Below are 13,870 nucleotides of genomic sequence, written 5' to 3' on the forward strand. Positions count from 1 at the left end.
TGTTGGGCGCCGCCGCCCAGGCCCTTCGCGGGAAGGGTGTGCCGCCTCCCCATGCGTCCCGGCCTGGCTTTTTGCGTTCTCGCTTTGCCTTTCGGTGACCTCTTCTGGGAGGTTCTGCTTTACGCTTGCTTTCGGTTTCTGAACACGTAGTTCATTTTCAGATGTTTAATTTTTCTTTTGTTCTCCGTAGAGTCTTTAAATTGGCCTAGCTGTGGCTACTAGAGTGTCCACCTCCAAGGTGTAAGTAGGGAGAGAGTTAAAGCAAGGGTAATGAGAATTTTTTTTTTTAAGCTTTAGTAGCAGTGTAATTCTGAAGGTCAGTTTGTGGCCAATGTATTTGAACAAAGTATTTTTTGAATAATATCCGTTTTTCTGTTGCTATTTACACTACTGGAATACAATTTCAGTGTAGCTATTGCCATTTTTTTTTTGATTGCATGAGTACTTAGGTTTTTTTATTATAGCCTGATTTTATCTCTATCCTTATCTTCAATATCCTGAGATCTTAAAATTGTTAGAAATCTTTATAGAAGCCCTTGTTTAATTTTAGGGTGTGAGAGAGTTTTGAAGTTACCCCGAAGGAAAACTGTGATGTAATAATTCTGATAACCTTAATACATTTTTCTGTTCTTGGGATGATTTTCTTTTTATGGAAGAAGAAAGCATTTTTTTCTGACTTCTGGCAGATTAATTAAACTTTTTTGGGGGGGCTGATATGCAACAAAGATCAGGGTGGAGGTCCCACTTAATTCAGTAGATTCTATGTTTTTGAAATGAGGTATAAGATTACTGGATAGTTGCTTTCGTAACAGACCTTTTGTTGAATGTTACTTACATTTTAGTCACTTCTAACTACTAGTTTTTAACTGAAGGGCAGTTCAAAATAAGGTTGGAGAAAATTATTTCCCATTATAAGAATTTGCGAACCTAGCTAACTTACCAACATTGGAGGACACAGGAATGAATTTTTTTTTTGCCCTGTTTTCATTTAATGAGCATTCTGATGATGGCACTGGCTTACCAGGTATTTAGTATACCCAAAACTAACTCTTGGTTTCCCCTTTTGTCTTCGTCCATCCCTGTTAGCATAGGATTAGAACAGCAGTGTGACAGTTGTACTCTGGACCAAACTTTTTATCGCAAAACTTGTGTCGGTAGGCTGGAATGTCTGACAAATACTCATTGATTTCCTTGCAATGGGAAGGATGCTTGACTAGGCCAAATAACATGGCAACATCCTTTTTTCTGTAGTAATCCTTTGAATTTAGATGCAAATACCAGTTTGTTAACTTTTCAGGACATTACTGCTCAGCATAAATCTCTTGTCTGTAATGGTTGTCTAGTCAGATTGCAAACATTGAGAACAAGAGTGAAAAGCTTGTTTATTTATACTGTAAAAGCATGTCTGTGCTAAAGGCTAGTATAAAACTTTAAAACGAGAAATAATTGTTCTTCTGAAGATGCTAGTTAAAAGTGAGACCTATTCATTAAAGGAAAAATACATAGCTAAACCTCCTTTAAATTATTTTAAACTGCTAATGAATTGTACAGTTGCTGTACAGCAGAAATCTAGAGGGGAAAGAGCAGTGTTCCCATACTTGTAATGTGGTCTACCAACTTGTTGAATAAATAATAGGAACCATTTAATGTCTTGTCACTGGGATTAGTATCTGTTCTGCTATAGAATTTTTTTTTCTCAAGACTTACCGTAGTTATTATGGGCTTGAACTTGGGCTAAACCTTTTTAAGCTTCAAATGCTCTGTCATTTTCATGTCTCTCTTTTTTAAGAGACAGTTTAACTCTGTGGAAGAACAGGCTTGTTTTATGTTCTTGAGCAAGCGATGGATGTCTTGTTATAGTGACATGGTTGTAGAGTTTAGAAGTCCTTACTAAAGAAGGTTGGGTTTTTTTTTTAATTAAACTATGAATGTAAATGTTTTTAGAGGAGGTTGAAGTTATCCTCTTATGGCTTAGGGAGGTGGAGTAAGGTACTCTGGAAAATGGCATTAGAAATTGTTTCCTACCTTTCTACAATCTTGTGCCCTACCATTGTTTGCTAACATAGTAGCAGTTCATACAATTAGGCTGTATGTGGCAGGTGTAATTAGTTTGTTTGGTTTTTTAAAATGTGTATGTTATTCTGAAACAACAATCTGTTTAGTGGAATGGTGCCCTAAAGAAAGTGTGTGGTTTTTTTTTTTTTCTGAATCAGATGTTGCAGGAGAGTTTTCACTTTATGTAGATAAGGCCATGACAAGATGGAAAGACACTTTTTTTGGGGGGGGAGCTTCCCTTGATCCTGTATTATTGAATACAGTTATGATCTTGTGGAGATCTGCAGAAGATAAGCAATTCTGTAGCCAGGTGTTGAAAATGTAAATATTGGTTAAAAGTACTATATAAAAATGAAAGTAATCTTTTCTGCTTTCAGTTGAAAGTTAACATGTGAGCGTACTACCCTTGTTATTTTTGAGGTTCTGAAGATATTTTTCCACTTACTTTAACAAGAAAAAACCCAGCAAAAAAAAAAGTGCAAGAGCAAGATAAACAGTCAATTATGTAGTTTTAACTTTCTTTGCAAAACAAATGTTACCAATCAGTTTGAAAAGATAAGATTTTTGTTTGATTGTGTTTAGCCTTTTTATGGCACTTATCTAGTTAGTTTCATTGTTTCCCCTGCCCCCTGTCATAGCATGGAGGGAGTTATTAACTCTTTGAAATATGCTCTGTTTTCTGTATTTTAAAACTTTAAAATACAGTGCCTCTGTAACAATGGCCTTTTGCTGTTGAAACCATGGGAAAACAGCCACCGAAGGAAGGTACAGATGAAGTGTATCTTTGCAGGGAGGAGAATGATACAGGCCTGTGTGAGACCTTAGACTGGTATCTACCCATTGAGCCTGGCAGGCTGGGTCATAGCTAGTCTTGAATGACAGGTTCTTTAACTCTGAGATTGCCGGAGGCTCCCTGTCTGAGAAAGGGACTTTTAAAGAGAGCTTTTCTCACTGACCCAGCATTCCTACTACTTGTTTCTTTTAAACTAACAAGACAACCCCCCAAACTTAAACTCTGGTATGTTATAAGGGGGGAAAAAACTTCAGATTGATTGCTAGTAAATGGCATTAGACGTTCCTTTTTAATCTGTATGTCTACCATTTAAAATATGAGGCAAGTGATTTTGCAGCACAGATATGCACTCTTTTTACATTTTGGAAATAAAAACCTTCCAGGTCCTTTCTGGTAATTTTCATAAGCATCTGTCAAATTTGACTCTGTGGAACTTCAGGAAATAACTGCCTGCATTATAGTTTTTCAGATTTTTCAGCTCCTGGTTTTTGGTGGTAACTGCCAACTCTGGAAGTGTGAGCTATTAGTTGATTTCTGGTAATTAAAGATGTATGGAGAAATCTACTTGAAAAATTCAGAACTGGGTGGTCTTGTAATACCGCTTCTCTGCAAGCAGATTACCAAAGCCAAGAAAACATTAAGTTTTCACAGTGACCATCACTGAAGATCGGTAGGTGTTTCACAGAATACTGTGATTGTTTGAGCCATCTGTCTATTGACTGCCTCATATATGAATCTGTCTTAAAAGAGTATTTTTTAAAGAGTTGTGGTAGCATTTTTTGTGTGTGTACAATGATAAAAGGTTCGCTATTAATGAGCCCGTTACCTTTCAGCTCCAATGGCGATTCCTCCATCGTATGTAGACCTTGGCAAATCTGCCAGAGATATCTTCAATAAAGGATATGGTAAGAATAGTACCTTTTATGAAACATAGTGTTTGTGGTACAGCAATGAATTGCCCTTTTAAGCCTGTATCTAAAATTGAATGCTCAAATGCCTGTGTTCCTGGGGAGGGGGAAGGTGTGTTGTTTTTATATGATTACCATCAACTAACAGATCGTTGGAGGCTTTTTGTGGGCTGTTTTGATGTGAAGTCTGTGAAATCTTACTGCTTTAGCCACAGAAATGTCAGAGGTGTACAGGTATGAAAGAATGTAAGCATCAAGTGTGATTTAGCTTAGGAGTACACTTTGTTTACCAATCTGTCTGTGCCACAACATTTCTTGATATCGAAAGGGATATATACCACTGTAACATTATAGCCTTCTTTGGAATAGAAAGAAGAATAGCTATTGGGATAAAGAATCCTTCAACATTTTTAAATACTAGGCAGTTGCATAATTTAATTCTTCTTCGTTACAGTGCTATTTCTTTCTGGTCTTTGGGAGTGCATGAGGGGGCTTTTTTCACCAAGACGGTTGCTCAGCTCTAAGAGTAACAATGTGAATTGACACTCCCATAAAACCTACTTATATTACAGTTCCAATGGCTGTGTATTTCCCAGTGGCTTCACTTTTACAGTTTTTTACTTTGAGATATTTCTTCTTGGTGCTGAGAGATGGATTTTATGCGTTGGGATGGCTCTTCAAATGACATTGACTACAAAGCTAATGCCATCCCGGGAACAGAGAAGAATGCATTTTGTCTATCACTAAATTTACTTTTGGAAGTCATTGTTTGGGAGTTAAATGTACAGTGTACAACTGAGAGGCTACTCCTCACTTTCTGTGTTGATGATAAAACAGAACTCCTGGCTTGTTCTAGAGTAGCCTCCTTTACCTCCTGTGGCATCTAAAATTTGAGTGTTACTGAAGTCAAACTGTGATTGTTCTTATATATGTATATACATGGCACACTGCTGAGACTGATTGGAAAACCAACTTGGAAAATGTGCGTAGTTCAAGCCTACTGGTGTAACTTTGACTCTTGTTTGTTAAGGTTTTGGGTTGGTGAAACTGGATGTGAAAACAAAATCTGCAAGTGGAGTGGTGAGTTTCAATACCTTTTATTCATTATGTTTTTTTCTGGGTATGTTCTGATATTTAATTAGAAAGGAGGCCTTCCAGATGCTGTTAAGTAGTTTATAGTTTATATGAATTATACACTTTTGGTGTAAAATAATTTCAGAAGACCCTAAAGATCTGACTTTATTCTGAATTTAACAGGGGTATTGCACTGTTTAGTAATCTTTGTAAAATAAAAAGGTTTATTAGTTGTCCCTCATCTTATGTCTGAAGGTGAACAAATAGCTGACACATTTTTGGAAGTATTTTAATATATCAATCATAGTACACAGAATTTATTTCTGAAGTACCCTGTGACACTATTGGCATTTGGTGGAAATTTCTGGCATCTTGATGCTTGTGTGAAGTAGCTGACAGTGAATTACCACGTTGAGTCTTTGGTTTCTCTTTAATGGTATTAAAGTGTTGCAGTAATGTTCCACGCAAGCAGCGCCTCCTATAACTTCAGTCTTTTTCTAGAACAGACTTTGCAAGATATAAAGGTAGATTTTTTTTTTTTGCATAACCAGAAGCTTTAACTGGCTGTTAGAAATAAGGTGTGTGGGTTGTACGCTGTGTTTTTTCTAGAAGTCTGTATCCCAACTGAAGCACAGTTTGGAAGAGCCCTATTACAGATGTAATTGTTCTTATTTTAGCTTGTGTCTTTTCAAGTACTACCAGTAATACTGGTAAAACTGAAAAATCCAAGCTCTCATGTGAATCCCATATCAGTTATAAGCCATCCTTCCCAGGAGGAGAAAGTGTTGGCATGTAGGTACTGCAGGTGTTTTAAAGCAGAGAGAAGAGATAATGTAATAATTTGCTGCTCCTGAAGCTGTTAGTGCAATACTTGCAGTCAGATATGCCCTGTGCAGTAGGAATAGCACAAAGCAAGAAGTTAAAGCTGAAGGAATTTGGACTTGAGGTTGTGTAGTCCCTGTCACTTGCAAGAAATAAACCTTACTAGAATTACACAACTGTGTGGATGGTTTAGTGGTTCACTAACATAATACAAATAAATGTCTTGGCCATGGTTAAACTTAATCAGCCACCATTAAAGAATAGCTTTATGCGTGCTTGTGATGTGCTGTACGTCTTGGGCTGTGAGAGTACAAATACTGAAGGACTTGTGATTTCAAATCCATGTTTCCTTCTGAGGGAGGTGAGCGTGAGGAGTTGATTTGAAAATAATACTGCGCATGGAGGAAGTCAGAGATCAAAAGTTTGATTTATATATTTTAAAAAGTAGAAATAATAAACTTTTTAAATCATAAGGGCAATAATATTTCAGTGGAAAGAGCTCCTTAACATATATTTGCAAACCGGATGTCCAGTTCTGCTAGGATTTGCGTTTAGTTTCTGAATAGTGATACACAGAAATTATTCGTTGTGTTCTTTGTGAGAATCCAAATAGTGAGAGACATCAGGGACTACTTAGTTTAATAAGGAGATGTGCGTAATGTTGCTAACTTTTAAATACTTTCAAGAATTCGAAGTAAGACTGTACTAGAAGCATAAAATCAGACTGTTCCCTTGGCTCACAATTCAAATCTGAACGTTCTTCCTGTGTGTCATTAAACCAAAGTGTCAGGGGAATAGGAGTTTTATAGATGTCAGTAAAAACATCTGTGCCTATGGCTCGTGTGAAAGGCTGGTGCATTGGTTAGACTGAGAACTCTCTTAAAAAGCAACAAAAAACCCAAACCACTGCCCACCCACAATTTGACAAATGATGGCATTCTATGACAGTTTACAGTTGTACATAATTTATTTTTGGAGGTGGTTGACTGGAATAATGAAAATACATATGTGATCCTTAAAGAATTTTACTGGAGTGGCATTATGTACCTTATAGTGTTCTTGGCTTTTGGTTTGATTTTTAATTTGCTCATTAGGAGTATGAGACTTAACTTTATATTTCAAGAACTTACTTCTGCTTCTAAGGAGAATGCTTATGGTAACTACTGTCTTGCATCTGAGTTATGTTGCAATCTGTACATTTTGTAATAGCGGCAGAAACACTGCAGTTGAGATGGGGAGTGGGGGGAGACCTCCATGTGGGCCTGAATCATCTAGTTCTTCTCCATGTCATTCCCCTTCTCCCCTCCCACAAGTCGTCTACTGTTGTTAAACTTCTTGCATAGAATAACAAGATCTTAGTGTTTGCTGAAGAAAAGTCTTTTCTCTTTTGGCACTGTGTAATGCTTTCAGGATCACATATATCTTCTGTATAACATGGACACTGTCCTTTTTAGGAATTCACAACATCTGGTTCATCAAACACAGACACTGGAAAAGTGAATGGGAGCTTGGAGACCAAATACAAATGGGCTGAGTATGGGCTGACTTTCACAGAAAAATGGAACACAGATAACACTCTGGGAACAGAAATTGCAATTGAAGATCAGGTAATAAATTAGGAGAGTATGTATTTGTTTTACCTAACTAGCAGAACTGAATTTACAGCTTTATCTTATCTTCCACCCCTTCAATTAGATTGCCAAAGGCTTGAAGTTGACATTTGATACAACTTTCTCACCAAATACAGGGTAAGCATTGGTAACCATTTTATCTTATTTGGGGCAGTAACAACACCCACAGTCAGTAAACATTCATCTGGTCTGTTGTATTGACAGAGATGTTTGTGTGGTTTGCTGTTGATCCAAATTGGCAAATCCCAATGCTAAAGGCTTCTGCTCTTTAGCATCATATTATTCTACGGGGTTAGTATTGGACATTTCACAACAGCCCACTTTGCTTATTTTCTGGGATAGATGTACTTGGGAGATTGCAGGAGGCATGAAAATGCCTCTACATTCATCACAAAGTGCCTGTTTGCGCTAGCCCTGTGCTTTCTTAATGGGCTAGCTGTGCTTTGGCCCAGCCTAGAGAGTGCATGTGCATGGCATTTAGATATATTGTGGAGAGTCATGTGGCTTAAATGTGGCAGTTCATTGAGGAAGATCAAGCCTTGTCTTAAGATAACTGTTTCTCTGTTTCAGAAAGAAAAGTGGTAAAATTAAGTCAGCTTATAAACGTGAATGCCTAAATCTAGGTTGTGATGTTGACTTTGATTTTGCTGGACCTGCAATCCATGGTTCAGCTGTCTTTGGTTATGAAGGCTGGCTTGCTGGTTATCAGATGACTTTTGATAGTGCCAAATCAAAATTGACAAGAAATAACTTCTCTGTGGGTTACAAGACTGGAGACTTCCAACTGCACACTAATGTGTAAGTACTGAAAATTGGGTTCAGATTTACAGAAGAAAGCTTTCTCTATCTTTCCTTCTAGTCAGAATACAAATGCTTGAAATACGAAGTAAAAAACTCTAAATAAATGATAAATGTTACTTTGTGTCTCTCTTTCAAAACAATAAATACCCATGGCTTGTTAGCATTTACAGGATAATACATGCTACAGCTTACCAAATACTGAAGTATATCCACATTAGAAGTGCAGTAGATCAGTTACGCAGAGCTGATCATAATGCTTTTTTCTAGCTTTCCCATTACATTGAATTGTATCTGACTATAATGTCAATAGATTTATTAGAGGTAGTAATTAGCGTTGTACTGTTTAAGTAGTTCAGTAATAGTTTCTGGAGCAAGACTAGGGCTTTGCTTTTGGACTTACTGAGTAGATTCATCTTCTTGCCTGTCTGGGATGAAGACTGCATGAAACACAGTGTAACTAAACAAGTGTAAGACATCTTGTTTATGAACTTACTTCCTACTTGCTGCCTTTAGATCTTAACTGTTCTTCAGAGCAAGCTGATCAAAACCTGCTGAAGAACATGGTGTTTTCAGTCTAAGTTCATAAAAACTGGCATTGTTCTAGTGTGTTTAGTTAGGAGATAAACTTACTTGATTTTTCAGGTAGAAGTTTGTCCTTTTGGAGGGGGAGGATGGGGATTGTGTCTGTCTGGGTTTATGGAAGTTGAGGGGTATGGGAGGAAGCTACAAAACACTTAATAGTCTGGGCTGTAAGAATTCCATTTCAGTTTACTAATGTCAAACATTGTGACATTTTTAAAGAGGTCATTAATTCTTTAGGAATATCATATGTATTCAGTAATCATAGAATGCAGAATGCTTTTTCCCTAACTATTAACATATATCTGTTAGTTTTGTAAGGATGTAATCTGGAATTACTTTCAAGTACTTAGTTCAACATTAGTGTGAGAATTAGCTTGTAGCATACCTTTTGGCCTCGCCCCACCTCCACGAATTATTACAGTTTAATTTTGCCCTGAAGCCTTTGTCCATCTCCCCTTCTCCTGTCAAAAAACATGAAACAATTCAAACTTCCGGAATTCTCATTTGAATAAAATTTTGAAGTAGTTTAAAAAAAAAAGTTGGGATTATGTAAATACAGGAAACTCAGGAAACTTTTTTTCTTAATTTGTGCAGCAATGATGGTTCAGAATTTGGTGGGTCAATTTACCAGAAAGTGAGTGACAATCTTGAAACTGCTGTAAACCTGGCTTGGACAGCAGGTAGCAACAGCACTCGCTTCGGTATTGCGGCTAAGTACAAGTTGGATTCCACTGCTTCTATCTCTGTAAGTATGACTCTAACCAAGAGGGTTATGCTAAGCACAGTGTGTTTTCAGTTTCTGCGAATCTGTGTGGTGTTAGTACAAAAGAAGGTGTAATAGGTCAGGAAGTCCTGTAGGAATTACTCTTATGATCCAGGCGGTTATAATTAAACCAGCAGTATTTAAATTCTGTAATGTTGCATAACAGCAAAGTCTCTTGTAGAATCTGACTGTCAGAAGTTGTGCTACTCTAGAGGACTTAATGTATTAAAAAAAGAGATTTTTTTTTTTTTTAAAACCTCCCTTCATGTCTATTTCTGTAAGTTTACAGAATTTTTTTAAAACCAGTTTTTGGAGACCTCTGTCACGTTCTCATCGTAAGAACTCTGGTGATACTGGTTAAAAAGACGATACGCAGAAAAGTTCTCTGTATCTTATGAAGTTAGAATTGAACCTGGATCGTTGAAATCATCCTGTAGAGGAAGTGATGCAAAATGAGATAAATGACTTTGCACATACTGTTTATGATGATGTTATGAAATGTTTGCCGCTTGACTGATGCGACCTGCAAGATACTAATTCTTTTCTAATAATGTGAACAAGGAGGATTCTTCTCAAGTGGCTTGTTTTGGGAAACTGTGGTGGTAAATTGGTATGGCCTTCTGAAAAGGAGGGAGTGGGGAAGTTCACCTGCCAAACTACATTCCAGTAACAGTTCGCCCTGCCCTTGTGTTCTGTCTGCTCTTAAATGTGTTACTACTTCAGCTCTAAGTTTTGGGGCAAGGGCATAGCTGGGAAGAGAGAATCCAGAAAGCACAGAGATATTGAAAGAACAAGTAAAATTTGGTTAGGTTGGTAATGAGATAATGGCAGTGTTGCCATAGTTATTCTAGCTTCTGAATAACAAAGAACTTACCAGTTACAACAATTCAATTGCTTTTGTCTTGGGTTTTTTTCAGGCAAAAGTGAACAATTCTAGTCTAGTTGGAGTGGGTTACACCCAGACCCTGAGGCCAGGTAAGGGTTATCACATGCTTTGTCACATACTTATATTTTATGCATTGCAAAGAAAATCTTTGAGATCTGTGCATTTATATACAACTATTTCCCTTCTTCAGAATAATTTTGTCTTGACGGCAAAGTAGATATTTTACAGTAGTTTACATTGCACGTCAAATGTTTACCTAAAAAGACAAATTCCATTGTATCCGATGGTATTTCTGCATCATATTCCTCATTGATTGTGTAGGAGAACTGTATTGTGATTGATACCTTAGCTTTAGGCTCTGCAAAGCAGTCTCTTTTTTTTAGCATTGCTTTACCCAGTCATATCCTATTGGATGATAGCAGGTCTTGAAATAATGATTAATTATCAAAAGAACACACTTCCTGCTCTTCATATTTAGTAAAAAAAAAAACCCCAGAACCTAACTTGTTCTGCTTACTATGAAAACAGCAGTTAATGCTATATTACTGTCAGTTAGTTCCTTATTTGACAACCAATAAAAATTCTAGTTTCATTTCATCCCTTCCTTGGTACAAGGGTCTGTCCATGCATAATTTTCTTCCTCCTTTGCACACCTTAATTTAAAAAAGGAGACCTCTTGTGTACTTAGCAATTAGAGACTTTGTATATACGCTTTGTAACTCAGGATTTACAAAAAGCATCTAGCTTGATTCACATGACTAGCTTTCAGTAGATTTTGTGGGTAAATGGATTCTTCTATAGAAAAGTATAGAGGAAACTATGAAATAGGAAAAGAAATACAACTGGGACTTGTAATGATGGAGGTTGAGTTGCATGAAAGCTACTCTGATTGTATGTTGTAAACATGCTATTTAAAAATCTTACAGGTGTGAAGCTTACACTGTCTGCCCTGATAGATGGAAAGAGCATCAATGCTGGTGGCCATAAACTTGGTCTTGGCCTGGAATTGGAGGCTTAAAAAGGCGAAGAAACTGCTGCAGAGAAGGGATATCAGAAGAATTTGGCCTTAAATGTATTTCCAATGTGACCAGCAGGCTTTTTTTTCCAAGAAGGATGACCTAGAACAAGAGCTGTATTTGAAGTATTTAGACAGTTACTTGTTAGCTGGTTTCTAGTTAAATTGGTTACCCATCTAGTTAAAATTCTGCATTAGTGCAGTCACTTAAACATTATTTAAATGTATTTAACTGTTTAATGCGCTACCCACAAATAATGAAATAGACATTTATGAAAACTGTACAATTGTGTGCATGTTTGTTTTTATGTTCCTTTTAACATTCGATATCGCCATTGAATGAAAAATGGATCAGTGAATGTTTTGAAATGAGGTCAACAATTTTGTTAAATCACCTGAAGTAGAAATACGTTTGGTATCCCAAGACAAATTATGAATAAAACAAGTACACACACATACTTGTGCCTCAGATATTTTAAAAGTTAAGATATGAGGGTAGTGCTCAGTTAAGTTCTAACTTTTAACTTCAAATAATCCAAGAAGTAGTGCTCTCTACCTTTGTTCAATTAAGGACTCCCACCTCACCCACGACAACACTGAATATAGATGGTTTTCACTGAACAGTTGGATTCCTCAAGCAAGTTGAATGTGCTTTTCTGTCAGGTAAGATCTGTCATGACACAATGGTTTAATTCCCCCTGTGTTCCACGGGCAAGATTAGCTGTGTTACTAGTTGGCCTCCTGGTGCAAAGAGTGCAGTGATGTACTTCGCACACTGAGACATTTAAGAACTGTTCCTTGATGCTTTTACCCAGGGAGTGAAAAACCCGACCACAAACACACCCTTTGCTCATGTTTGTATGAAGTGAGACATATCTCTGCAACTGAATGTAACAGTGTAATGGTGTAACAGCCTGCTTATCCCAACTGCTGTGAGAGGTTTCTGCTTAAAATGACTGAAATAAAGGCTTAATTTTAAATGGAGATGGAGGAAAATGCATCTGACTGCTTTCTGTTGGACTAATAAATCCTGGCAGATAATCCATTTTAAGTCCAGAAACATACAGAATAATGGAAAACCACTATGTTTTTCCAGGATAGAGTTAAGAGAGAATAGAAGGGGTATTTGGTCTGTGAACATAACATCCCTTAACGGATTAGACTTAACCCCCATAAAGGTCCTAGTGATTTGCTTGAGGTCTTGTTCTACCCTGCATTGTTGCCCTCATACTCAAAATTCTTAAGTACTGTGTTGTAAACTGCCTGTGTTTTTGGCTTTTGCTGGTGAATAGCTGAGCTACCTTCTTTGCAGAAGATAGAGCAGAGCTTAAGCTTCCAGCTCAGGCTCTTGAGCAGGCTTCCTAGTGTATTTAGCTAGTTTTCTTACAAGGCAAAGAGAAGGTTTGGCAGCATTTGTGCTTTGGAGTACCTTCACTTCTGTTACCACTAAATGCTCTTTTCTGAGGAGAGCTTCCACCACTTGGTGATGGAAGAAGCATGTAAGGTGCAATTTGTTGCTCTCTTACTGCATGTTAAACGTTTGTAAACTGTATTTTTAGTTTGAAGTGTTTTTATGTACTAGACCACTTAAAGCTAGAGACTGTGCAGCCAGACATTAGAATTCTAATATGGGTTCTCTTCTTCGTATAATTATCTTTGGTGCCTCACAGTGTGTCCAGGCCTCTTCTGGAAAAAAAATAATTATGTGTGCTGTATGCATTGTCCAGCTGTAGCACCTGGGCAAATAAAGGACTCAGTCTTCTGGTTATGAACGATGCCTTGTTTGCATCCTTAAACCAGCATGGCTGCAATACTGATGTTTCTCAGGTTTTGGAAGCTTTTGATAGGGCTGTAGTGGTCTGACACTTTTTTTGTGGTGGTGGTGTGGTTTGGTCAGGATGAGGTTTTTGTTCTTTAGAAACAATGACTCTAACCCTTTTTTTCCACTACCTGTTCACCTCTAGATGTTTTTTCCTGAGGTGACAAAATGGGCAAGTGAAATAAAAGCAGGTATTGCAGGGTTTCTCTTCAGCTGTTTGTACAAATTAGTAATGGAGAGCTTGAACCTCTTCATTTTATGCTGTTTTCATGTGCATTGCCTTATTAGTCCTCAGCCTTTAAACCTTAAGTAGTTTCATTTGTTATAATGCTGATAGGCAGATGGAGAAACAAAAGGGCTCTGCAGTAGTTAAGACATCTGTGAAAACATGAGTTTTCCTAAAATATTCTGTCATAAATCACTACTTCGAGCATGAAAAGGAAGTTCAGTGTCTATCTCTTGACATATCTCAAGTGAGGCTTATAAAGGCTTTCAAACTTTCTTTTCAAGTGTGTTACAGAAGCTGGTGGTGTAATTGGAGTTTTGTGGTAAGGAATGTCGGTAGTCTAAATAGCTCTCTTTTGTTAAAACATGTGAAAAGCCTTGATGATAAATTTCACTGCTAGCCAGCCTCTCCTCAGGTGTCATTCTGAGTAAAATAGAAACGTTTGAGATAACCAGTGACCTGAGCATGGCAGTGCATCTTGTGTGAACTGTAGCA

At 37.3% G+C, this 13,870-nt stretch overlaps 1 protein-coding gene across 2 annotated transcripts; it reads left to right on the plus strand.

The window, feature by feature from the left end:
• The first annotated feature begins 230 nt into the window (after window positions 1-230).
• On the plus strand, window positions 231-12,314 carry VDAC2 (voltage-dependent anion channel 2). 2 transcript variants are annotated; one of them, XM_009708619.1, is made up of 9 exons: window positions 231-240; window positions 3,682-3,753; window positions 4,787-4,836; window positions 7,107-7,259; window positions 7,348-7,400; window positions 7,854-8,081; window positions 9,261-9,411; window positions 10,347-10,404; window positions 11,242-12,314. In XM_009708619.1, exons 2-9 carry the CDS (start codon window positions 3,687-3,689, stop codon window positions 11,331-11,333), a joined length of 852 nt encoding a protein of 283 aa, XP_009706921.1. In that variant the 5' UTR covers window positions 231-240; window positions 3,682-3,686; the 3' UTR covers window positions 11,334-12,314. The 2 variants fall into 2 exon arrangements, with proteins under 2 accessions (XP_009706921.1, XP_009706919.1); XM_009708617.1 differs by lacking the exon at window positions 231-240 and having other exon boundaries at window positions 3,498-3,753.
• Window positions 12,315-13,870: the final 1,556 nt, after the last annotated feature.

Source organism: Cariama cristata, unplaced genomic scaffold (genome assembly GCF_000690535.1).
Source record: "Cariama cristata isolate BGI_N322 unplaced genomic scaffold, ASM69053v1 scaffold41489, whole genome shotgun sequence".
NCBI classification, from domain to species: Eukaryota; Metazoa; Chordata; class Aves; order Cariamiformes; family Cariamidae; genus Cariama; species Cariama cristata.